General features: G+C 42.9%; 1 protein-coding gene across 4 annotated transcripts in view; it reads left to right on the top strand.

Annotated features, from left to right (window-relative positions):
- LOC146350131 (cohesin subunit SA-2-like) overlaps positions 1 to 25,839 on the top strand; it is an 87,019-nt gene that overhangs the window by 2,628 nt on the left and 58,552 nt on the right. For all 4 annotated transcript variants that reach the window (XR_014789191.1, XM_084844315.1, XM_084844313.1 and 1 more), the window contains exons 3-13: positions 3,401 to 3,485; positions 7,660 to 7,806; positions 7,917 to 8,013; positions 8,818 to 8,894; positions 10,092 to 10,163; positions 11,555 to 11,759; positions 13,102 to 13,253; positions 15,148 to 15,221; positions 15,948 to 16,071; positions 16,250 to 16,348; positions 18,696 to 18,775. Coding sequence is in view for 3 of the 4 variants with exons in the window: in XM_084844315.1 (XP_084700441.1) it covers positions 3,401 to 3,485; positions 7,660 to 7,806; positions 7,917 to 8,013; positions 8,818 to 8,894; positions 10,092 to 10,163; positions 11,555 to 11,759; positions 13,102 to 13,253; positions 15,148 to 15,221; positions 15,948 to 16,071; positions 16,250 to 16,348; positions 18,696 to 18,775 (1,212 nt within the window). In the remaining variant the exon portion in view is untranslated. The remainder of the gene's footprint in view (positions 1 to 3,400; positions 3,486 to 7,659; positions 7,807 to 7,916; positions 8,014 to 8,817; positions 8,895 to 10,091; positions 10,164 to 11,554; positions 11,760 to 13,101; positions 13,254 to 15,147; positions 15,222 to 15,947; positions 16,072 to 16,249; positions 16,349 to 18,695; positions 18,776 to 25,839) is intronic.

The following is a 25,839-nucleotide window of genomic DNA, read 5'->3' as shown; positions in this document are numbered from 1 at the left end:
TTGTGGTTTGGAGGGGTGTGTATGTGTATCTATATTTGTGTGTGTGTATATATATAATTTATACATGGATTGTACTTTTGCATGTGAATTGTGTTGCCAATAGACTGATGAGCTGTGGAAGGAAAATATTCATATGTTATTATGGAGGCATATACAATAGCCCAGGCATAGGCAACCTGATGCTCTCCATTGTTTTCGACTACCACTCCCATAAGCCCCAACTAGCTTGGCCACTAGTCTGGGATTATGGGAGTTGTAGTCTGAAACAACTGCAGGGCACCAGATTTCCTATCCCTGCCATAGCCTATTATAAGGGCAAAGTCAGATGTAACATTTTGACAGTTGTCACAGGACGTTCTTCACCACTGTTGTGATCCCAGCTTGCAGCTTGCTTTAGGGATAAATTTTACATTAGATTGCAGCTATGTGTAAAGTTAGCACAAGCAGCCAAACTGTTGTGTGTGAGTGAGTGAGTGCTAAATCCTTCCTTGGTCTGAAAGTGAGGTAAACATGGGCCTGGAACCTTGGTGGTCATGGTGGTGGTGACATTCAGGGAAAAATTTATGGTTTAAGCACCTCCTTTCCTTCCAGTGCTTCTCCTCTGCAAATTGTCCCTTCCCAGTGATGTTTTGGAGCAAAGAACAGGCCCTCAGGTTAACATTACATGTGGGAGCGATGTTATGGGTGGTTTGGCTGTGGGCAGGTTTTAGGGAGCCCTGGGCAAAGTTCCCTCTGGTGGGCCCTCTCTTCTGACAATGGGCTCTAGTGGGCTTATGTAGCATGTAGGGCCTTGTGGGAAATTAAAATGGCAGCTACACCCAGCATCACTGACAGCACTGTACTGGGAAAAAAATGTTTAAAGGGGGCCAGGGCAGGAGTCTGGAATCCTGTGGCCCAGGCATCTGCCCAAGGATGCCAGGTATTTACACGAACCCTGAGTTGGGCCTTTACATTTATGCATGCTAGCAAGTCAAATGCTGGTTCAACCATTGGCAGTCTTGCTCTTCCCATCATGCTACAGGTGGGCTGCCAACCTTTAAACAAAAAGGAAGTGGCATATATACACTTATACAGAGTCATCTTTCACTGTATTATTTTTTTTAAAATCACCAACATTTTAAAAAGAGTTGCAAAACTCCTCCTCTTGTAGTGGTGGGAGAGGATGTCATAGAAACTAGCCAACTGGTGTTTTCAACATCCAAGTTTTCCCTGATTCAGACTGAGAATTCCTGTCTTTATTGGAAATGCTAATAATGACATTATTGGAATGTATTGTGTAACGTCATCTTGATTTTACACGTATATCTTGATTTTACACGTAGATGACATGGTTAGAAATAAAGAGAATTCCCCAGTGCTGGTCCATTTGACTAGTGTTGCGTGCTGTGTTTAGCAGCCACTTTTTGAAATCTCAGAAGTAGGTCTTCCCCTAGCTTCTTGATATCTTTCAGTTAGCCAAGCTAAGGATGGAATTGAGGGCCTTCTCATGGAAAGCATGTGCCCTCTCCTAGTTTCTTTTAATTTAATGCCTGCAACCTGAATGTTTGTGTAAGCACTTTTTACTTTGAGACACAAGTAAATTGCTAAGTGTTATCTGGGAAGAAGTGGGCAAGTGTAGGATAAAAACCGCTTCAGTTGTTCAGTTGTCCAGGTACTTTTAAGATAATTTGGGTGAGGCAGGCAGCATCTGGATTTGCTGCTTCTTTTGTTTTTGCTTCTTGTGCTTTAATAAGTAACACAAGCCTGAACAAAGGCATCTCTACACCAGCCGAAAATCCTGCATTTAAAATGGGGCTTTCTGCTTCCGTTTTAAATGCAGGATCACAACGACTCCCTTTTTCACCCGATTCCTCCCCGCTCCCCCTTCCCCCTTCTTCTCCCCATACCCTCCCCCTTCTTTTCCCCATATCTGAGACTTCCATTGATCTTACTCCTCTTCTAGCCACTTTTCCTCTTTTCGTGGAGGAAACTGGAGCAGAACACAATGGTAATTTGATAGCTCATAACTCATATGCCTCATAGAATCATAGGGTTGGAAGGGGCCTACAAGACCATTGAGTCTAACCCCCTGCTCAATGCAGGAAGCCTGATTCCCAGGCAGAATCCCATCCAAATACTAACCAGGGCTGACCCTGCTTAGCTTCCAAAATCAGACGACATAGGGTGCATCCAAGCCTTTATCTGCAATCTATTTAAAAATGCAACAAAGGGCATTTAGTGCAGGAGACGCCTTGGATGATCACAGCGTAATGTAAAGAGCCCGCAAACTTCCATGAAGGAGCAATTGCAATTGCAGGATAAAAGCTCCATGTGAAGAAAGCCCAAGTAAGCTAACCTGTGTGTTAATCTATGCTACCTTAAAAAAGAGTTGGGGAGACCTGTGTAAAAGATTAATGCACTAAAAAACTCCACCTGCACTTTTGTTCACCCATGTTTCTGTGATTGGGATTATAAAAAAAACTTTAGGAAGAGCAGGTGGGTGTACTGTGAATTTCAAAGTGGCCTCACTGAGATGACTTCAGAGTAAGTGCCAAAGTAGTTGTTATACAGAAAGCATATGAACAATTTAGAGATGTGAAGTCTTGGGGGGAAAAGGGGCCGGGGGGGCAGGGAGAGGAATTTAGGAAAAAATCAGAAAACCAGTTTCCTCTCCAATTTTTCAAAAAATCCCTGGGGAAAAAATAATCCACCCACAATTTTTTTCTATCCCCTGCCCACCATTTCTTCTGGTTCTCCCCCTGGCACCCCAGGCTTTAACATCTCTAAAACAGTTTCCTGTTTATTTTATGTACACTTTATTTTAAATGAAAATTGGTCATGGAAAAGTGGTGCGAGGAGAGGGGCTGGTTAACTGATTTCCTCCTGCTGTTTTGTCTGCTAAAAATGGCTCTCTTCAAGCTGCTTTCCCTCCAATGGGGAAAAAGACCAGAGTATCGCATATTTTTTTCTTCATGAAGATAAAAACAGCTGGTGGAAATATTTAGTGGACAAACAGGAGGCAGGGGGAGAATTTACCAGCCCCTCTGCCCCTGATTTCTGCCTCCTGCCATTGCTTTCCATTAATTTTTTTTTGTGGGAGACTGTTCATGCAACTTTTGTATAACTTCTAGTTTGCTCCTCTGTCCCTGTGTTGTCCAAAGTTGCAGCTTTGTTCTAGACAAGGCAACTAATACGGATTCATTATTTGTTTGGCCTGTAAAAATAAAGCAATGAATTCTTTAACCGAGAAAGTATTAGCTCTAATCTTCAGCAATTTCTTTCAGGGGTTTGAGTCAGTTAAACAAGCAAATTGATCCTCAGAAAGGTTAGAATAGTGCTCTCTGTTCTTTTGAGTTCACATCTCATGTTATATTGCTCTCTTTCTTCATATGAGTTTTCTGTCTTTTTTTTCATGACCCAGAGAAAATGGTATCCATGATGAGACTGTTCCTGAATCCACTGCTCAGAATGGCAGCTGCTTGAGAAATGGTACCATTAAAACTTTTGTAAGTTTCTATTATGTTCAGTACTTCCATAAATTGGACAGGAGAAAAGGGAATAGGATTCCTTTAAGTCTCATTACTGTGCTGTATGTGTTACTTAGGGATATTTGGGGGAAGCTGTTAGTTTGTCATGGTTGATATATGTAAGTTCGACAGGGAGAGCAATGCTATGGCTGCTAAACACTATCTAGACAGCCATAGGATTTTTTTTCCAGAAACTGCTCTCCCTGCCCCTTCTCCACCCCCTTGTAGCCAGTGCAGTTCTTTCTTCACCATTGTCGTCTCCGTGCTCCTAAACGGAGCGCAGAAAAGGCGAAAAGGGGGCATTCCTGGAGGCAGGGAGAGGAGACTGTGGAAGCCACTGTAGACAGCTTCCTATTGGTTCTCTGGGCCCCTACCCTCCTCTTCCCCGAAGCCGCAGCTAGACTCGTGAAAACTCGTGTCTAGCCACAAATGCAGGGCAGTTGGAGCACAGAGGAGAGGATCCCCTTCGTGGCCCTTCCACCTTGCATTTGGATAGGTGTCAGCTTCCGAGTTCGGAGCCTGATGTTGATCCTGATAGGATTGTGCCCTGAGTGTCCAAAATTGGCATATGTCATTATTCACATGCAATTGCTGACAATCCCAAATAAATCTGGTGAATATCTCTAAACAGACATTCCCACACCCAAACCATTCTTTTCTGTCAGACACAAGGTATTGCTGACTATCAATGACTGAAAATTCACTGGAGAATGTTGCCAAAAATTCATATAGTTTGTGTGATGTAGAGGTATCATCTTATAGGGCAGGGAATTGAACTAGATGGTCCATGGACTTCTCACATCTCTTCTACGTTTTCCCTCTGATCGAAGTATTTACAGTTGACATTATTAGCAATTCACTGTCATAAGACTTGAGTGAAGTTATTCTGCAAGGTGTAGGGTTGGTTGACTTGACACGTGTGTTCATAACCATTTAGAGATTTTATTATATTAAGCAGTATATAAGTATTAGAAATACATAATAAAATAACTTGATTACTGAACATGTGGGCCTGATTCTGACATTCGGCTCTATAGTTATAGCTTTTGTTTGGTGGGGATTCCACCATGTGGAAGATGTTACCACAAGCGCAAGTGTCTGAACTGGGCGTGCAGCTAAAGCTATGATCTCACCATTGAAAAGCATTGTGTTTGGAGTAGGGGTGGACGAAAGTCACTTACCTGTCGTCGAAGGCCGTTCGCAGTGGGGGGGAGGCGCTTCGCTGCTCCCCCCGCGAAGTTCAGGCCAGGGGGGGAGGCTTCCCGCCTCGCCCGGCCGAAATTCAGGCTGGGGGGGAGGCTTCCCGCCTCGCCCTGCCGAAATTCAGGCCGGGGAGGAGGCGCCTCGCCTCGCCCAGCCGCGAACGCGAAAGTTAAAAAAAAAACAAAAAACACGCCCCCTGATAGGCTACGTGACGATTCACGTAGCCTATCACGGCTAGATCTGCAAAGTCAGCCATGATAGGCTACGTGAATCGTCACGTAGCCTATCACGGGTGACTTAAAAAAAAAAAAACGCCCCCTGATAGGCTACGTGACGATTCACGTAGCCTATCACGGCTAGATCTGCAAAGTCAGCCGTGATAGGCTACGTGAATCGTCACGTAGCCTATCACGGGTGACTTAAAAAAAAAAAAAAAAAAAAGCGCGTGCGCGAATGGCGGCCCCCATAGGGAGCCGCCATTCGCGTTCCTTATTTAGTCGCTGTAGTCTACGTAAATGTTTACATAGACTACGGCGAAAATAAGGGCAACGCAAATAGCGTTGCCCTTATTTTCGCCGTAGTCTACGTAAACGTTTACGTAGACTACAGCGACCAAATAAGGAACGGGAATGGCGGCTCCCTATGAGGGCCACCATTATCCGTACACTCTTTTTTTTTTTTTCAAAGTCACCCGTGATAGGCTACGTGACGATTCACGTAGCCTATCACGGCTGACTTTGCAAATCTAGCCGTGATAGGCTACGTGAATCGTCACGTAGCCTATCAGGGGGCGTTTTTTTTTTTCTTTCATTGCAATGGCGGCGGCGGCAGCCGGTCGAAAGACCGGCTGCCTCTCCCGCCTCGCTCGAACACCCGCCGAACCGCCGGCCGGACCAGCCACCGGGAGGGACATTCGGTGAAGGTAAGTCCCGTCCCGGGGGGGGTGTGGGGGGCGGGGGGGTGCGGAGGATTTCTCCCCGAAACTTGTTCGGGGGGCTGAACACGTTGGCACTCGGCCCCCCGAAGTTTCGGGGAGAAATTCTCCGCCATCCCTAGTTTGGAGGGATTATAGAAGTTCTGTCTGTGACACATGGTGGTTCATTCACATGCACAGACAAATCACCGCTTGATGCACCTGTCCTATATCTGGGAGGTTCAGCTAATTCTGAAAATAAAGTTGGCTACTCCACCAGCTTTGAGGCATGGGGGGAATTCAGCAACTGTTTGCAGATGGAACAAAAAAGCGTTTACATTTTACATTGTATGGGGAAGGTGTCTCACCTGGAAGATTGGGCTGTGTATGTGTGTGTGTTGTACAGTATAAACCCAATTGAGGGTAAAAAAAATGAAGCTGTTTCTGAGTGCACCTATACATAGCTATCTTTTTAAATTCTTTTGTTTACTGAAACTAAATATCAAACATAAAATCAGAAAAATAATATCAAATACATACAAAATATCAACATATATATGTATATATCCCCTTAATCTCTTATATTTATCCCTCTAAAATCTTTTAAAACTGCAGTTGAGTTAAAGAATGGCATATATTAGAACATAAGAACAGCTATGCTGGATCAGACCAAGGGTCCATCTAGTCCAGCATTCTTTTCACACAGTCGCCAACCAGTTGTTGACCAGGAACCCACAAGCAGGTCATGAGTGCAACAGCACCCTCCCACCCTTGTTCCCCATAGGCTCACTGCCTCTGGTACTGGAGGTAGCACATAGCCATCAAGACTAGTACCCGTTGATAGCCTTTTCCTCCAGGGATTGGTCCAACCCATTTTTAAAGCCATCCAAATTGGTGGTCATCACTACATCCTGTGGTAGCGAATTCCGTGGTTTAACTATGTGTTGTGTGAAGAAGAACTTCCCTTTATCTGTCCTGAATCTCCCACCAATCAGCTTCATAGGATGACCCCAGGTTCTAGTATTTTGAGAGAGGGAGAACAATGTCTCCCTATCCGCATTCTCCACACCGTTCATAATTTTGTACGCCTCTCTCATGTCTCCCCTTACCCTCCCTTTTTCCACGCTAAACAATCCCAGCAGTTGTAACCTTCTCTCATAGGGGAGATGCTCCAGCCCCTTGATCATTTTAGTTGCCCTTTTCTGCACTTTTTCCAGCTCTACAGTATCTTCACCAAAGCTTGCTAACATCTTGTGGAAACTATCTTTGATTGTTTACAAATAATGTATACATAGCTGTACTTCAAGTGCTTAGGCTTTACTTCATGTGTTTAAGTTAGGGGTGTGGTACTAGCAGCCTGCAAGCCAGATGTGACCCATAGGGCCTCCTCAACCCTCCCCTCATTTTCCTGCTCCCCTGCACAGCAATTAGGCTTGAAAAAAGTGCATGTGTCGGTATAGTGTGTGTGTCTGGGCATGCGTGTATGAGAAGGAGAGAGAGACTGGGTTTGCATAATTGGCAGGCAGTTAAGAAGCACAGTGGCTTGTTAACTGTGCTGTGTGTGCTGCTCACATGCTGGAATTTGCACAATTACCCTTGGCAGTGCGGTTTGTCTTTTCATGTGAACCAGGGTGGCTTGTTGCTGTGGGTAGCAAACTACCCAGAACCCATGGGCTGGTTCTGGAGTGGTTTGTTAGCTATGGCAACAGGCAATCCTTCCTGAGTTTGCATGTTATGATAAGTCACAGTGACTGCACGCTGCAGCTTTAATATCCACAGTGGTGGCCAGTGTCAGGGGCCCCACCCAACATGTGACCCCAGATAGTTAGGCACAAGGGAATGTGGCACTTGGGCCGAAACAAGTTCCCACCTCTGGTTTCAGCAAAGCCTCAAATTGGCACTTGGCCAGTCAAAAATCATGGGCAGTCATTCCATATTGTTGCCTATGTGTAAATATACTTTGGATGACAGTTGTGCCTGCTGCACAAACTTTATGGGTTACATTTAATGGGTTACTTTTGATTGTTATTGCTTTAGAAAGGGAAAAGAAAAATCCGAGAACAATGCGAAAACCGAAGGAGAAACTCTTCCTGTAGTAAACGATCAAGCCAGCTGCAAAATGGAGAAGTGGTTGAATCAGTTACCTTATTCGAGGTGGTCAGCATGGGCAAAAGAGCTATGCAGGTACATCTACCTCTGGAGGGTGACTGGACATTTATATATGAAATTGTAAGAGGTTGATATAAAATGTTTCTAGTGGTTAAAATCTCGTGTTTTTTTGCAATCTAATTCAGTCTGTGGTAGATGACTGGGTTGAAGCCTATAAAAAAGATCGAGATGTTGCGCTTTTGGACCTCATCAACTTCTTCATCCAGTGCTCAGGCTGTCAAGGTAAATCTGTTTTCTATGAGGGTGGTGGGCAAAGGTGGTTCTGAGTGGTGATAATGTTTAGGATGTAATCCCATACATGTTTAGACAGAAAATAGTTCTACAACTCCCAGCAGTCCCCAGCCAGCCATGCTAGGAGTTGTAGGAATTTTAAAAACCTAAACATAGATAGGATTGTGCCTTTAGTGGTTCTCATATTTAGAATCTGGGATCTAAGTATAGGATATGTGGGTTCCTATAGGCAGATGAAACTGAGATTCTGAACTTAGGAATGTGGAAGCAAGGAAGGTGGTGTAGAAATGGAGAAGTAGGGAATAGTCACAAATACAAAGAGGTGTTTACAAGCCATATTAATTTGTGGTGCTTGCATGTATAAAATTAAGACAAAATTAGATTACAATAAATAATATAAGGAAGAAACATTCACACATAAAATGAGCATTGGAAAGTTGGAAGTACTGCGATGTGCTTATGTAATTTTTTTTAGTATGTCACTCTTGAATAGTGAATGAGTAGTTGTTGAAAAGAGCTCCAATGTCTGCAGTCCCATACACACTTATCTGGGAGTAAGCCCCATTGAACTGTGATTTGGCATGCACATGATTGTGTTATAGGTTTATAATGAAACCCAGTGATTGAATACAAAGAAAAATAATAAGAAGTGCATGGATGAAGTATGACTCATATTGACTTCTTGACTTTTGAATATGTCCCACTGCAGCCTTAACATCGTTTTAAAGTAAGGTTTATGTGTATGATAGTATACTGTGTTCAGGTTACTTTTCATTCCCATTGTTACTTTCATAGGAATGGTTACAGCAGAGATGTTTCAGAGTTTCCAGAACTGTGAGGTGATGCAGAAAATGACAGAGACATTTGATGAAGTAGGTTCCCCTTCTCCCACGGGAACTCTATTTTTAAGGAGTTGACTCTTGATAAGCTTATTGGGAAGTCTTTAAACTGTAGTATAATACTTCTGTCTTTAAGAAAATTAGCCTTCCTCTTTTTGGACCTCCACGTATGAGTACCAGAAAAGAAAATTGCTCATTGTACACAGTGGTGTAGTGGTAAATTTTGAAGTGCAGGCACTCATCATGACAATCCCCATAGCTAGTCCCCCAAGAACAGTAAAAAATGGAGGCAGCTGTGTTGATCTATATCAACCAACTAATTCTAGCAATTTTCACCTCTACCAGGAGCAGGTCTTTTGTAAAGCTAATGAGCTTTAATTGCCCATTCAAGTCCAGGCCAGCCCAAAATACTTTGCATCACAACAGGGATAGCTCACAGCTATACATTGTTGCTAAGAAAATTCATTCCCCCCCCCCCCCCCCCCCCGGTGAGAATTGCAGGGAAGTTCAGAAGGCTCAGGGAATTCTGAGGTGCGGGGTGGCAGATGTGTCAGTGTCCCTGCTTATCAAAAGTGCAGGTACTATGTACCTGTGAGCCCTGGCTCCACAACATCACAGAATATATAACCACATTGGATTAGGATCAAATATGAGAATACAGCAGCCTTTCCCAAACTGATGCCCTCCAAATGTTTTGGAATACAGCTCCCATAATTCGCAGTCAGCTTGGCCATGGGGAAGGCTGCAATAAACTTTGGCTGCTGCAATAACAAAAGTCCCACATTGAGTCCACTCACTTGTCCTCCATGATGTATAGTGGAACTTGCCTGTCCTGACATTCTGACTCTGTGCATTTCCATGCCCCCACCGGCAATAGCCATTGATTGTGGGGTTTCATCAATGTGAAGGTTTTAGGATATAGGTAAGTTTCACTGTGTGTTATGGTGAGGATTGCCTTGGCACAAGGATGGGAACCATTTGTTGCCCCTAACATTGAATGAGCAGGCTTCCTCCTTGATGTCTTCATTATTGGGGATAGCTTTGTGCATGAGGTGAGGATGCATACAGGAAGCTGCCTGAACCTGGAAGTTAATGGGAACGCCCTTGTTTGCATGGGAGTTCCCAGATGCAGGAGAAATGCCTGTGTGCGTTTATGTATGTACATATCTGTTATTAGAATATGGCATTAGCTGCTCTTCTTCAATTCTGTCCTGCTTTTATATATTGTAGGAAACTGGATTGCAGTATAAAAAGTTCATGGCTTATCCCTGGATTTTGACTGTTACTTGGCCAGTGGACATGGTAATGTCTTTATTTCGTCTGTATTCTGCCTTTGTTCCCTGGAACTGATGATGGTGTACCTAATGGTTCCCAGATGTTTTCTCATCCTGGTACTCGCACATACCAAGATCTCTTACCTTCATCAAGGTTGCCACTCTACTTTTAAGCAACTTTCCATGCCACAGAACTAGTTTCAAGATCTTGTGTGTATTAGCTAGGTTTGTAATGTGTAAACCTCCAACAGGAGTGTCCTGGTTATTGCCATTTGTTTTGTAGGCTTCTTAACCATGCCATGCTTCACGCTTCCTCTTTTCCCTGAAAAGGGTTGCATAGCAAAGTTCACTTCTCCTCCCTTGAGCCAAATAGTCAGTTAGCTCCAGAATTCTGTTCATGCATGCAGGTAACATGTGGACAGTCACTGAGGACTGGCATGAAACTAATATTTGAACATGGATGCAATACTGATAATAAATAAAGATAAATAAAGATGCTCCTTTGATACTACATTACTGGAATATGCTGCCATCCTCGGTCCTCATAGTGTGGGGAGGAGGAAAAAGTGTGAAGTAGTGTTCCAGTGCTGAAGCCAATGTGACCCTTCTCAGAGCTGATTGTCAGGGCCATTTCTGATGTGGTATTAGCTGGTTGTGCTGGCTTTCATTCATCAGTGCCATGCCTAGAAAGAACTGTATGTAGGCCAATTACATGTGTGCATTTATTTTAAGCATGCCAGTTAAACTTTTTGGCAAGGCCCACCTGGAGAGGCACACTTCAAAGTCAGTGGGTTGGATCCAAGATCTACCTTTCATTGACCAAAGGGTTCTGCTCAGGGAAGGTGCCTCCACCTGATTTTCAGGGATTCCCCCTCCTTTCCCCACAACTCACCTCATTCAGCAGGCACCACAACCCTCTGTGTAGCATTTTCAGGGGGCTGCTGTGGAGAGGGAGGGGTGGGGAAGTCAGCTTCCAGCAGCTCAGTTGCACATGCCTAAATCTGGATCCAACCTAATGTTTTGTGCCATCAACAGCTGCCTCCATGTGTGGCACCAAGTGCCTTGAAATCAGCGTAAACAGCAGCTGCCATTCTGGGCAGGCCATGCATAGTGGCTAGGCTGGCCTTTTCCAGTCTGGTGACCTCCAGATGTGTTGGACCACAACTCCCACCATTCCCAGCCTACTGGCTGGGAAAGATGAGAGGTGCAGTCCAACACATCTGGAGGGCAACAAGTTGAAGAAGGCTGGGCTAGAGGATCTCTGGTTTCTCCTTGCACATCCTTGCTTTCTGCAGCGTTCTTGGGTGCCTTGGACTCTTTTCTGTTATGGGGAAGTCTTTGATGTTATGCAAAGAACTTCTGTTTCCCACCACACTGATCTACTTCTGTGTCAAACTTTTTCTCCCCTACCTCATGCAGGACAATGAAGACTATCCTCTGATCAAACCAGGGTCCTACTGGAAGAAGTTCAAGGCTAATTTTTGCGAGTTCACTGCAGTATTGGTCCAGCAGTGCCAGTGCAGCATCCTCTATGACAGCTATTTGATGGACACAGTCATTTCTCTCCTTACAGGCTTGGCAGATTCTATGGTCAGAGCATTCCGGCACACCAGCACACTAGCAGGTATGCGCAACAGGCCCAGTTATTTGGGAGTAGGAAGTTTTGGTAGCTTGTGCTGATGAATGTAGTTAAAATGTAGGGACTGTTGGTGGGGTTGGGGGAGGGGGGGATGGCACAAAAAGAGCTGCAAGACAGTCAGCCACATTCAGCAGGTGTATCTTTTCCTGTCAAAGTGCTGCAGCAGTTTGTAACGCTCCCATTGTCAAATGCTTCCTCATCTTTGCAAATATTAAAGACACAGACAATAACATATGGAAAATGTGATTGCCCTTATGTTAGGGAAGCTGAGTTCTGTATTTCAAAGGTTTGTAGTGTTTAGCTAAAAGGATGCTTTTAAATCTGTACATATGAACTTTTGGGGGGTTTGCTGTTGAACTCATAGTACCTTTTTAGCGGTGGAATTATTGAAAGCTGATGGCATTTCCCATTCTCACTGCTTGTCTTGTCCCAGTGGTCCACTCTCTTGTCCATCCCATTTCCAGCAGTACAGAAGCTGTGAGGCTCAGGTTCCCCATCTGCTGGCAAGGCAGGGGAGCTGTCCAACAAGATAAGGAGCAGGCTTCATTACAAGGTGACTGAGACAACAGGGGAGCTGTCCAGCCAAGTAGCTAGGTTGCTAAGCGGTGCATGGTATCAAGACCACATTAGACCTTTCTTGAAAGAACTGCACTGGTTGCCAGTTACTTTCCGGGCGCAATTCAAGGTGTTGGTTTTAACCCTTAAAGCCCTAAAAGGCTTAGTACCTGGCTATCTGAGGGACCACCCATCTCTCTCTGAACCTTCCTGGGATTAAGAACTGCAGGAGAGTCCCTCTTGAGGACAACCTTAAATAAGGCATCGTAAAATCAAACCATGCCAAATCTTAAATTGAAAAGTGGGGCATCAACACTCTGCTTTATAAAACAATCTACCATGTAAACACATTAATCTGTAATATCATCAACTGTACAGGAAAATGACTAGTTCAATAAAGTATTGTCATTCATTTTTATTCTCTGAAATGTGAGCTGGAATTTTATGTGAGCGGTCAAATTCTGCAGAAAATTCCTGAATCAAAGAATTGAAGGTTGCTAACAGCATAGTTTACAGATGATCTCATTCATGGCTGTGTATATTCTGTGCCGCTAAAAATAATACATCAAAGTTCTGTCCCAAGAAAATCAGAATTGTGCTATTGGTGCAAATTATGCAGTACACAGTTCTGGTTATGATCAGGCAACTAAGGAAAATCACTGCTGATCTTTTTCTAAGTTTTTGTTTCAAAAAACCCACATGTAACAACTTTAAATCATGACCATTGATATTCCAGACTTTGGGATTTTGTTTTTTGTTTGTTTGTTTCCAGCTATGAAGCTTCTGACAGCACTTGTAAACCTCAATCTAAATCTAGATTTAAGTAAGCGTAACCTGGAAAGATTATATGAAGTGGAAAAGAGCAGGACTATGGGCAAGAGGACCAATTCTAGACTGGACCAGCTAGAGAGGAAAAAGATAGAGGTGGGTGAGATAAATGATGGTTCATAAAAATTTCTTGTTCTGTAGCTGCTGGGCATTTGATTTTAGAAATCTGTGGTGGTGGAATTACATTTACCAAGCACCCCAGCCTGCAACATGGAATGCCTGCAGTATGACACAGATGAGTCTCCCCCCCTTGCTGCCTGATTTTTACTTTTTTAAATCCCACCATTCTTCTAAGGAGCTCAAAGCAGCGTACATGGTTTCTGCCCTCCACTTTATCCTCACAACAACCCTGTGCGGTAGGTGAGGGAGGGAGAGGGAGAGAGAGAGAGAGTCACTGGCCCAAGGTTACCCAGTGAGCTTCATGGCTGGGTTAGGGTTTAAATCCAGGTTTCCTGGGCCCTTGTCCAACACTCTGACCACTATACCACACTGGAAAAGGGGATGAGGAATAGTCCTTGAACTTGGGCTGCACTTCAGAAGTGTCCAAGGCCCCATCTAAAGACCAGCATGACATCAGAAACAAGACCCAGCTCTCCCTTGAGTCGGGGCTGTGGTAACCCCAGACTAGGCTAGCTACCAAATCAAGCCAAAATTTGTTAGCAACTGTGCTTTTCTATGTTGCTGTGAGGTTGGGGAGTAGTCTGATGTTGTGTTCAGTGCCAGAAGTGAACTGTTAGATCTGAATTTGGTACCTGCCATACATATTCCCCTTTGTTATAATACAAGCTTCTAGTAATACAAGAAGGTTGGGGCTACATTTAACTCTATCTTTCTGCTTCCCCTCTGACTTTAAGGCTTGTCTGTATTTTTGACTTTGCAGGTTCTGTAGCCCACAGGAAACGAAAGATAAATCACTATAAACCACTGCTAACCACTAACCTCTAATACTTACTGGACTATTTTATGCAGGAGATGGGAAAGGGGCCACAAGGGGCTCACAAATGGTTCCCTATACCCCACTCTAAGGAGTATGAATGAATTGTGAAAAACGTATTGACCGCCCTGTTGAGGCCTTTTCCTGAATGTGTGAGGGCTTAAACTTTGTAGAGGGACAGGGCGGCTCATGCTCCCCCTGCCTCCTCAGTCCCCACGTGTGCTAGTCCTCAACATCTCAGTCCCTGACCTTGCTGTGATGAGTGGCAATGTCTGAAGGGTTATTCTACTTGTGTTCAGCTCTCCTTGCGATTACGGACCCTGCTTTATCATGGTCCCCAACTGCATGCGAGTAGAACGCCCTTCAGACCTCCATGCTGAAGGTGGGACATAGGGAGGGCAGGGACCAGCATGTGTGGCCCCATCCCCCTACACTGTTTAAATCATCACTTATTCAGGGCTGTTGTGTTGCTTGTTGAATCATATTGTAGCATTAGAATGTGAAGGTTTCCTTGGATACTGGAACATGGCCTCTAGAGACTTTCAACATCAGCCTGTTTGGGAATCAGTTCTGTGCCAGTCAAATGTATTCACTGAGTTTATGGCAATAATGAGCCAAGGTGGTGGCTATGGCTGGAAATGTGTGGTTGATTTTTGAAGGAGCCAATAGCCACAATCATCCACCACCCAGAATTTTGATAAATATAAATGGCACAATGTTGGTTCAACAGCAGGCAAATCTAGCATTTGGCTATGGATTCACTTGAGCCCAGTTGTTCTACTGTTCATTTACAACTTAAAATTAAGATGCAAAAAATAAGTTAAATGTAATCAGTGATGAGCCATGTATTCTGGTCGAGTTATTGAGGGGAGGGGAAAATATCGCTCTCCTCTGTTGGATCTTTATCCTGTCCAACCTTTGGTTATTTCCTGATTTAAAACATGAATTGATATTTATTCAATAAAATGTCAGCAAACTTAGCATTAGTACTGGAATAAAGCTTTTGGAATAAAGCTTTACCCATGTGAAGAGCATGTTCAATACTTGTAATTTCAGTATGAACAGAAACCTCTGGAGATAGAGAATATGATGAATGCTATTTTCAAAGGGACCTTTTTGCAACGCTATCGGTAAGAATTTTTATGTACTTGGAAGAAGTAAGTCTCTGATAAGAATATGGACACCTCAGGGATGGATTGGATGAAGGGGATAATTCATCTTAGGGCATGGGTGTTGAACCTCTTTCAACCTAAGGGCTGAATTCAATTTTGAAAAAGCTCTTGGGGCTTGACAGGGCTGAAGGCAAAATGGGGCAGGGTCAAAGGCAAAAGGGATCAGAGCCCAAATTTCAAAACTACTGGCATATTTTAGATTAAAGCTCTTGCTATCAGTAACTAAACCTTAGGAAAGGTGTTCAAACTTTTAGAATGGGGGGAAAACATGCAAAAGCTGGGAAAACACCAAAGAATCAGTGCCTGGGGAAAGGGGGTGGGGACAAGGGAAGGGGGCATGGCCATCTAGGGAACTCCAGATGGCTGGATTTGGTCCCCTGGCCTGAGGCTCTGCACGCCCTGATCTTGGGGTTCGCCTCCATAGGCAGGTTTATCATTTGAAGTCTGCTTCATCAAGTAATGTCTTGATGCTGGTCTTACATATGCGGCTGGTCACTCCAAATGGAACTTTCATATTACTTTGCATTATCTCACAGTGATTTTAAATAGTCTGTCTACACATTCAAATGCCAGCCCTTGCATGTTGATAATCAAGTGATACCAACTAATGTGTGCGTGTGTGTGTGTGTGTGTTAACTAGCTCTCAGTAGATCACAAATGCTGTTTATCTTTGTTATTTTAAAGTGATGTTATTCCAGAAATCCGAGCTATTTGCCTTGAAGAAATGGGCAGCTGGATGAGAATTTACCCTGATACATTCTTAAATGATAGTTACTTGAAATACATTGGATGGATGCTATATGATAAAGTAAGTTTTTTATCTTAACAATTGAAAAAATGCAATCCATTTTTCATAAGCAGAGTCCTTAAAAGTTAAAGTGATGAATTCTCTATTAATATATATTATTTGCTGGTTGAATGATGGTGATAGTTAAATAGTCTCAACTGTGGATATCATTCTTACTCTGCTCTTTCCTGTCTTGCAGCAACCTGAAGTCCGACTGAAGTGCCTTCAGGGATTACAAGGAATATATGGCCAAAAAGAGCTTGTTTGTAAAATGGATCTTTTCACTAGCAGGTTCAAGGTAAGCCAAAATTAGCATTTTCCAATTTGAACGTTTTGGTTGGTTGGCCAGGGAGGGCTGATCATTTTCAAAACCAAACTGAGTCTCACTTCAGGCCTAGTGGTTGCCTTCTCCTTGGGTATAAAGGCCTATCTCAAGACTTGTCCACTAGATAATGTTATGTTGGCCCTGGTTCTGAAGCCAGTGTTTGGCTTTTGATAGATTAATTTATTTAAATGGGAAGTGTTTTATGGCCAGTACACACAACAAACATATATCAGAATTATTACACTTCGGGCAGTCTCCAATGCTACCGCTAACATAAATAGACTCTTACGAGTCCCCTGGACTGCAAGGATGTCAAATCAGTCCATCCTAAAGGAAATCAACCCTGAGTGCTCATTGGAAGGACAGATACTGAAACTGAAGCTGAAATATTTTGGCCACCTAATGCGAAGAGAAGACTCCCTGGAAAAGACCCTGATGCTGGGAAAGATTGAAGGCAAAAGGAGAAGGGGATGGCAGAGGATGAGATGGCTAGATAGCATCACCGATGCAATGAATATGAACTTGAGCGCACTCCGGGAGAGAGTGGAGGACAGGAAGGCCTGGCGTGCTGTGGTCAATGGGGTCATGAAGAGTCGGACACGACTTAATGTCTGAACAACAAATTGTAAACAACCTCCAGCGCACACCAATAGCATTTATTGGTGTGACAGGTTATCCTGGGGAACGCGTTGCATCAGCAAACTTTGTTGGTGTTGCGCTAGAAGTCGCTTATGCTAGTACAGCATAATTTATGTTAGCAGTAGTGTCAAATAGGATACTGTCTTTTAATTGTTCTAGCCACACACACACCCTGACCTCAAGGCATCTCACAGTCAAGAAGAGTAGATTCAAAAACCAAAATTCAGTTCATCGGGCTTCAAATCATATTTCTGTGTTTAGAAAAGGGTAGACTTTTTCTTGTAACAGACAGGAACAATTTATGATTGCTAATTAAGGGCACAATCCTATGGGGATAGTTGGCCGCCTCCAAACTCGGAGGCGGCCGACTATCCAGTGCAGGATAGGCAGAACATGGAGGGGATCTTCTCCTCCACACTCTGGCTGCCCTGCATTTGCAGCTAGACAGCTGATTTTGGCTGTCTAACCAGGGTGCCTCTGAGCGGAAGAGGATGGATGGCACATAGGGAGCGTTTTGTAACGGTGCTTCAGCAGTCCCCTCCTCACTCTCAGCAACACCCCTCTTTTGGTCATTCCATGCTGCTCTTCCGAGTGCAGAGCTGGGGACAACCCGCACCTCCTACAAGGCTCCCGGCTAGGTTCCCAGAAACCAAAAAATCCTGTGGCTGTCTAGATGCTGTCTAGCAGGAGGTAGTGGGCTCTCCCACACTGGAGGTATTCAAGATGAGGCTAGACAGCCACCTGTCAGGGATGCTCAGACTTGGATTCCTGCATTGAGCAGGGGGTTGGACTCGATGGTCTTGTAGGCCCCTTCCAACCCTACTATTCTATGATTGCATTCTAAATCACAGACAACTATTTCCTATCTAATACTACACAGAATTACGCTTTGTGTAATTGGTAATAACAGTAACTGGTACTACATAATGTTATAAAAATCCTATTCTAGAGCACTTTCATGCATTTCAGTTTGAATATGTTAATTGTGACTCCTGTTGGGGCTTGAAAGTACATTCATTCATTCCACAAGAACTTTTGTAATGTCTATATTGTCATATTGTAGATTTTTTTGCTTTGATCTAGCTCACTTAGTATGGAAAAGAAAAAGGAAGTAATACCTGGAGTTCTCAGGATTAGTTCAGACAATTTTTAAATCATTTTGGAATTTGAAAATAAAACTAATCTATTGAGCTCTTATTAAAAAAAAACAAGCCTAAGAGGTGGTTCCTATTTTTCGGGTAAATGCTTCCAGTTAATGGAACTTTTGTTTGTTTGTCCTTTTGACCACCTCTGCAATATTGAGACTCGTGTATGCATTTGGGAATTACTGGTTTGCGAGCTCAGTGATATCTTTAAACGGAAGAATTCTGATGTTAAACCCTGCAGAGGGTGCTACAAACCATCTGTTGTCATGAGTTCTATGTCGCAAACACAATGGTTATTTGCTTTTTAAATATGAGTTGGCAATGAATTCTTTTTTGTTATTGTTTTGTTTGCTGTGTGTGTATCTTTCCTTGTGAACATCTCAACTAGCTTAATAAATTAGCTTAATTAATTAACTAGCTTAATTAAGGAGCAGTTAACACCATCACAAAAGCATGCAGTCAAAATCACCAATTCCTGCTTCGAAGACTATCAGAATAAAAAGTGAAATCTCTATTACTGTTTGTTGTTCCATTAGGATCGAATTGTGTCTATGACTCTGGACAAGGACCATGAAGTAGCAGTTCAAGCCATGAAACTCTTGATGCTTATGTCACAGTAAGTAACGTTTTCATTTAAATATAATCTAATGTGTAATGTGTACAAGACACACATTTATAACTAGGTAAGAAATTCTCAGTAGCATGCCATATAAGCAAACACTGCTCCTAGCTAGGTTTTACTGCATATGTGAGATATATTATGAATCTGAAGCCAAATGTAGCATATATTACAGAGTGCTTCTTTTGATAATACATTCTGAAACATGTGTTGTTAGTAAAACATTTTTCTTTAAAAATGTGGAAATAATGTGTCTTTTATACTTTGGATTTATTCGTCCCCTAACTTGATTTTACAACCCTGCTAATTTCAACAAGTGATTGTTTCTGTTTTGGTGGCTGCTCATGGCAATGTTCTAAAACAGCCTTCTCCAATCTGGTGCCCTCCAGAAGTTTTGGACTTCAGCTCCCATCAGCTGCAGCCAGCATGGCCAATAGTCAGAATGCTGGGAGTTGTAATCCAAAACATCTAGAAGACACCAGAATGGGGAAGGCTGCTCTAAAAGTGATGGCATTCACAGGTGATGGCATGGCAGCTTGCCACTTCCACACATGGTTGTGTGGAAGCCTCAGTAGTTTTCTGTAGCGTTTCAGACACAGGAATTATTATGCCAAAAGTGGGGAGAAGGTTGACATACATGTGCTGCCTCTTTAGGTGGGTAAACTCTCTGGGATATGGCCAGCTGAATTCAGTGTATTGTCTTAGCCATAGGTTGTAATGGAATATGGAGAAGTTCTACTTTCTTAAAAGTGATGCTCTGCACTTTGTAGGGTCTGATTCTCATTTTTTGGCACTGTATCAGTGTAAACTGGGGTAATTTAAGAATTCATTTGTGTATACATCACAGCAGTTAATAAATGCCAACTGTATTTATTATCTGTTCAATGTTTACATTGGTTTCATGCCACAGTCTGCTGTTTTTTCAACTAAAGGGAGGGGAGGAGGGTAGCGTTGTTCAAGTGACTTCCATAGGAGACAGATGACTTCCTGCAAACAACAGTACAGTGTCATCTCCACGTGTTGTTTGCCTCTTCTTGGTGCATAGATAGTAAAGTACAGTGCAGTTGTTTCTGTGCTCATGCTGGTCTTGTACTAGGATGGGTAATGTGCCTTTGTTATGATACAATGATGTTTTAAACCATTAAATGGTTCTCTTGTTCTACAACTGAACTGGCAAGTATTGCATTAGCACTGCAGCTGTTCAGCACTTCTGACTCTGCTGTTGTTACTGCACAGTGTAAACTATAGCTCATGTGTCTGGTCATTTAAAAAACAACTATTATTGTGAAAGCAGAACTGCCTTATCTAAAAAGAAAGCATACAACCTAATCCAATGACTATATTCAGACGTAAAGCCTATTTTCAAGGAGACTGATTCCCAGGTAAGTGTGCATAGGGCTGCAGCCTAAAACTTAAGTCTACAGCACCGAACAGTTTTTCTCCAAAAATTTAAGCCCATCAAAGCATATTTCTCTATCAGTGCGATATGTGTGCAGCTTCATTTCAACTGTTTAAAATCCTAGTAAGGTTGAGGGACTGCCCTCTTGTTGCTTGTCTTTGTTTCTTCCATCTCTTGCAGAGCTGAGGTTCCAAGTCACTTAGAGCCCTGTGGATTTGTTCTAAGGGCAGAATCGAACGGGGTGCTCATGCCCCCACTGATTACTTTCCCCCCTGCCAATTACCTTCCGCATGCGGTGGGTCCTGCCATTTCCATTGCGCATGTGGGACCCACTGCTTATGCACGGGAGATTTAGCGCTTCCTAGGGGAAGCCCCGAAATGAGTGGAAACACTCATTTCTGGAAGGAGGCAGCTTTGTGGAGCTCCCTTATGTGAGTGCTGCCAATCTGCCTTCTTCCAGAAATGGGCGTTTCCGCTCATTTTGGGTTGCCCAAGCTGTGGGGGGGTGTTTGCGCAATGGAATTGGCGGGACATGAGAGAATCGGCGGGAGTATGAGCTCCCCGTTGGATTCTGCCCTAAATCTTGGGAAAGTCTGGGCAAGGGAGGTAGGGATTAAACCAAATAATATGCAGATTAGTTTCAGAAACCTCTTTCTCTTCAAGCTCAGCATTAGCCATGGTGCAGATGTAGAATGAGATCCTTTACACCAGACCAATATTTAGCAAATTTGCATCAAACCTTGTTCTCGTTTTCTGCTTCCATTATTGACTCCTGAAAAGTACAGATCCATTGAATGCCTTTGGGATGCTTTTACACAGCAGGAGAGTGATCTGGATCCAGGTGACATGATTTATTGTAACCCAGTGTGTTCATGACACTCCTCTCTGCATCAAGTATTTGAGTTCAAATGCTCAGCTGTCTTACATTGTATGCTAGTTAGACTTGGGACATTTTTTGCCATATGAGAGCTCTGAAATATTTTGCTAATGCATACATAAATTTACTTGGCTACAACTGTAGTCTTTATTGGCTTTTCTAGATCTGACAGCCATAGCCAGATTATGATATGGTCCAGGAGGACATCCAAATGATCTTCAGCATTGCTAATCAAATTTTTCCCCATCTTGCATCTGTGCAACTTAATGAGTGTGTGAGTGAGTGGGGTGGGGGGGTGGGGCTCCCAGATGAGGCTTTTATTGTGGAATTGCAGTGCCTCATTCATGGGATTTTACAGAGCATCCATATGACATTTGCAGCCCTCTTGTGTTTTGCCACTGTTTCTTCCATCGTTTTGCTTGCCAGAAAAGATCCATTAGGGAAGAACAGATGGAATAGCTTCACAATGCCTTTGGATTGTTAGTGCTAGGAGCCCTCTGTCTGGAAGCACTGAGAGAGAGGATGGGGAGAGGGGAAGAGGGCCAGTTCTCACTTCATGATAAGCCACCATGAAAATAAGCTACAATGGGTTGGTTATTCGCTCAGCAACTCATGTTACTCCTGACAGGTGATTAGGCACCGTGGCTTGTTTCCCCCTTAGTCCTCCTGACTGCTCTGGGCATATATCCCATGGGCCTTTGCAGCACAACCACAGCACCCAACTCTACTGATGAGCACATTTGTGCTCATTAGCAGAGCAGAGAAATTTTTGGTAGATTTTGTTTTCATCTTTGGGAGATTTGCACAAATTTAACATTATTTGTTTTCCCACGGTTGGGGAGATTTGCACATATTTAACTTCTTTTTAACCTTCGGGGAGAACAAATGTAACTTTATTTTTTAAAAAACTTTTGGGGAAATTTATGCAAAGCTGCTAAAGTGCAGCAACTACTCCACTTTAGCACAGCAACTACTGCGCTAAAGCAGAGTATTTACTGCACTTTAACGGATTTCCAACCCCCCCCCCGAAAGGTTAAAAAAAAAAAAATTGCACATATCTCGCCAAAGGTGGGGAAAAAATTAAACATTGTGCAAATCTCCCTGAAGGTGAAGAAAAAATAACATTAAATTTGCGCACATCGCCCCGAAGGTGAGATAAAAATAGTGTCACTGTCTAGGGAGGTGACAAAGTAGAAGAGTAAATTGACTAGTGTCATCTCAAGATGCAATAGAGAGGGGATATTGTTAGTGAGATCACGAGGAGCAGCCAGCAGGGTTTTTTTTACTGGTCTTGTCACGTGGCTCTCTTGCTGTTTTAAACAACCCATGCTGAAGTGATTCTGCCAAGTTTGGACATCAAAACAAGCCACTCTAAACAACTGTACTATAAGTCATGGTTTCTCAAAGTGGCTCGTTTTTAACCCCCCCGCCCAAACCCACGATGGAAAAGGCACACCAGGTTCAGACGTCACACTAAGCCACCTTGCAATTACCCATGGTAACAACCCATTGTGGCTTAGTGTGAACCAAGTCAGAAAGAATGTAAGCATGTGTGTGTGTGTGTGTTTGTGTGTGTGTGTGAGAGAGAGAGTGATAGTATACATTTGTCATTCATAAATTGTATTCCACTGCATTTAGCTCTGATTTTTGAAGAGGGCAGCTGGCATAAAATAGGGATGTAATAGTCCTACGTTAAGATGTGGGATGAAATATTTCTTGTTAGCATGCAGAGTTAACTAGCATAATTTTGTTATATTTTGTTAACTTCTGAGTAGTGCTAAATATAGTGCTAAAGTTCAGCGAGTTCAGAAAATATATTGAAAACAAGCCCTCCTTTAATGATGAGGTAATTGTAAGAGATGACTGAAGGGGAAATATTAGAAGGAAATATCAATGTGTGGGCATAGTTCTACAAATAGCAGAGGGATTTAACATCAAAGGAGGGAGGAATTTTTCATAGTAAAAGTGGGGAGATCTAGTTAAAGATATAGGGAAGGACTGTGAAAAATCTGCCTTGTCAGTATTATTAGAATACAATGTACTTTTATAGAATGTTAACACATTCTAATTATAGTAGGAAAATGACTTTACTGTTGAGCTAATTGAGGTAGCTTTTATAAAGGTGAGATGATGCCCTGATCTTCAGATGCTGAGCCTGCATTTCCACATTTCTCCCTACAATTAGACCCAACAAACTCATCTAATAACATAACATTATAATTAAGATGATTCAGTTCTTCTGTGTGGTCATTAAATAAAGCCTAATGCACATAAGCAGATGTTCCGAGCAGCAACCCAGGGTTTCAGCACATGTTCTGGTGCCTTGACATATATTTTTGTGTCACCGATACTAAAAGTTTGTGTTTACTTCCCATCTCCAAATTTCCAGAATAAACTAGAAATTAGAACTGCACATGTCTTTCCTTAATTTGCCCAACAGAAAGTACATCTTGGGACACACAATTAACTTAAGGAATTAATTGCCACAGCATGCTGTTAAGACCACTAGCATAGATGACTTTAAAAAGGATTAGACAAATGTTGGTGAAGAATAGGTGCCATTGCTTCTAGTAATGAATTAAGCATGTAACCTGTACCTTCTTCTATGAATGTATTATATCTTGTAAGCTGCCCTGTTTTTTTTTAAATTTTAAGGGTGAGGCGTAACTGTACTGAAACTTTAGAGGCAAAATGTACCTCTATTAGATACTGGAGACAAACTACAGGGGTCGGCTCTCTGTATTGATCATTGCTTATGAGCTTCCCAAGGACGTAGAACTAGCCTCTATGTGTTTGTTTATAACAGCGTTGCCCAACCTGGGTACCTCCAGATGTTTTGGCCTACACCTCCCATCATCCCTGACCATTGGCCATGATGGCTAGGGCTGATGGGAGTTGTAGGCCAAAATATTTGGAGGAACCCTGTTGGACAAGGCTGGTTTATAATATGCCTTCTCTTGAAAACAGAATGGTTGACTAGATGGACTTTTGGTTTGATCCAGATAGGCAGTTCTTATGTTCTTGTTCTAATTGTGAGATTTGGGGTCGGTGATGGAAGAAAGAGGCCCAGACTTTCGAGAAGGGGAATAAAAAGCGATACCCCAGAACTTAACAGGGTGGTGGTGGTAGTAGGAAATAGTACTGTCCAGCAGTGTGAACCTCATTTCTGAATGAGAGAAACATCTTTTTCTTGTATCTTCCAGTAGCAGTTCTATTTACAAACAAGTGTCACTATTATTAACAGCTACAAATCTGTCCTGGAAATGAAGTATGCCTATTTTAAAGTCAGTCCAACTGCATATGCTTAGACGTAATGGGAGAAATTATGCGAGACTCCGAATACTCTCTCCCAGTTCAGAGAGGAAAAAATGATAATCCCCTCAGTTGGTAAAGGTTGCTCCTGTCTTCTAGCACTTATAAAATGACACCCATCTACCACTTGAGCCTCATTTTTCTTCCAAGATGTATCTTTTGCACCCTTCTCTTCACTTGTGTTCTGCTCTTCTCTCATCAGCTTGCTTTGTTCTTTTGGACTAAATCTTGGCAGCGTGTTTCAATGGATGGATTTTAAAGTTGTCATCATGGGTACAGAACTGTGGAATCTTTATTATACAAAACTGCATACATGCTGAAGACCATTCTAGGATTTCAGAATTCCTGTTGCCATCTTACCAGTGTCACCTCTGCAAAACAAATGAGATTTTCTTGAAAACTCTACTGGCCAGTGTATATATCCAGAGGAAACTGAGAGCTCCTCCTTCCTTTCCCTGCTACATGTTCTGTTCATCCTTGGTCACAGTGAAATGTGGAGAAAAATGATATAACATGGATTTGGTATGTGAAGTCCAAGCCTATTTTTAGATGCTAAATACTGGCAGGCGCTTCTGGCTTAACCTTTATCTGGCACTTGGCATTCCGTATATTTGCAGCAGAAGCATTGCTCTCCACAAAGTATTTACTGAATGTGTAATCCCTGGCTCACAGCATACAAAAGAAAGCTGCTATTCCTGAGGTAAAATAAGACACCATTCGGGAACTATAGTTACATTAGGTATTGATGTGTAACAAGGAGCAGAATCCATTAATTAGTATTTATTTTTACTTTATGCTATTATTTACAGTGCTGGCTCCAGGTTTTTGAGGGGCTTTCGGCAAGATACTCTCAACAAGCCCCCTCCCTCAGTGAGTCTAACTTCTCACCACCATTGTTGCCAGCTGATATTGTAGCAGAAATCAGAGTGACATGGCTGCTACAATATTGCTCCTCATCCTCCTTCTCATCATTGCTACTGCTTGCTTGCTTGCTTGATAGGTAGAGAGTCAGTGAGCAAGTAGGCAGTGGCATTTACTGCTCCTCTTTCTCATGGCTACTGTTGTTTGGGCCAGAGTGAGAGGCAGGTGAACAAGCAGGTTGCAGTAGTAAAGAGGAGGAGCAACTCCAGGAAGCTCTTCTCAGTGGGCCTCTGGGGTGTGTGGGCCCTCAGCAGCTGCCCAACCATGCCAACCTTTGATGCCAGCTCTATTATTTACTTTGTATTTATGTTTGTATCTCCAGTAAACAATTTCCAAATTGAGTGCGAAGGGCAAGAGAATAACTGAACATACAGATACATTCCCTCCCTGTCTTTAAAATGAAACAGTTAAAAGAATCTCAGGCCTGATTGAGTGTGTGTGTGTGTGTGTGTGTGTGTGTGTTAGAAGTTACTCTTACCGAGCTCTGGTGTTTCTGTGCTCCACAGTCAGTGAGTAGATGGTGTTTTCTATTCTTCTTGTCATAACTTTAGG

Source organism: Heloderma suspectum, chromosome 3 (assembly GCF_057233095.1).
Source record: "Heloderma suspectum isolate Gila_16-S chromosome 3, 16-S_ref, whole genome shotgun sequence".
Taxonomy (NCBI): domain Eukaryota; kingdom Metazoa; phylum Chordata; class Lepidosauria; order Squamata; family Helodermatidae; genus Heloderma; species Heloderma suspectum.
This window is presented reverse-complemented; position numbering and strand designations above follow the sequence as displayed.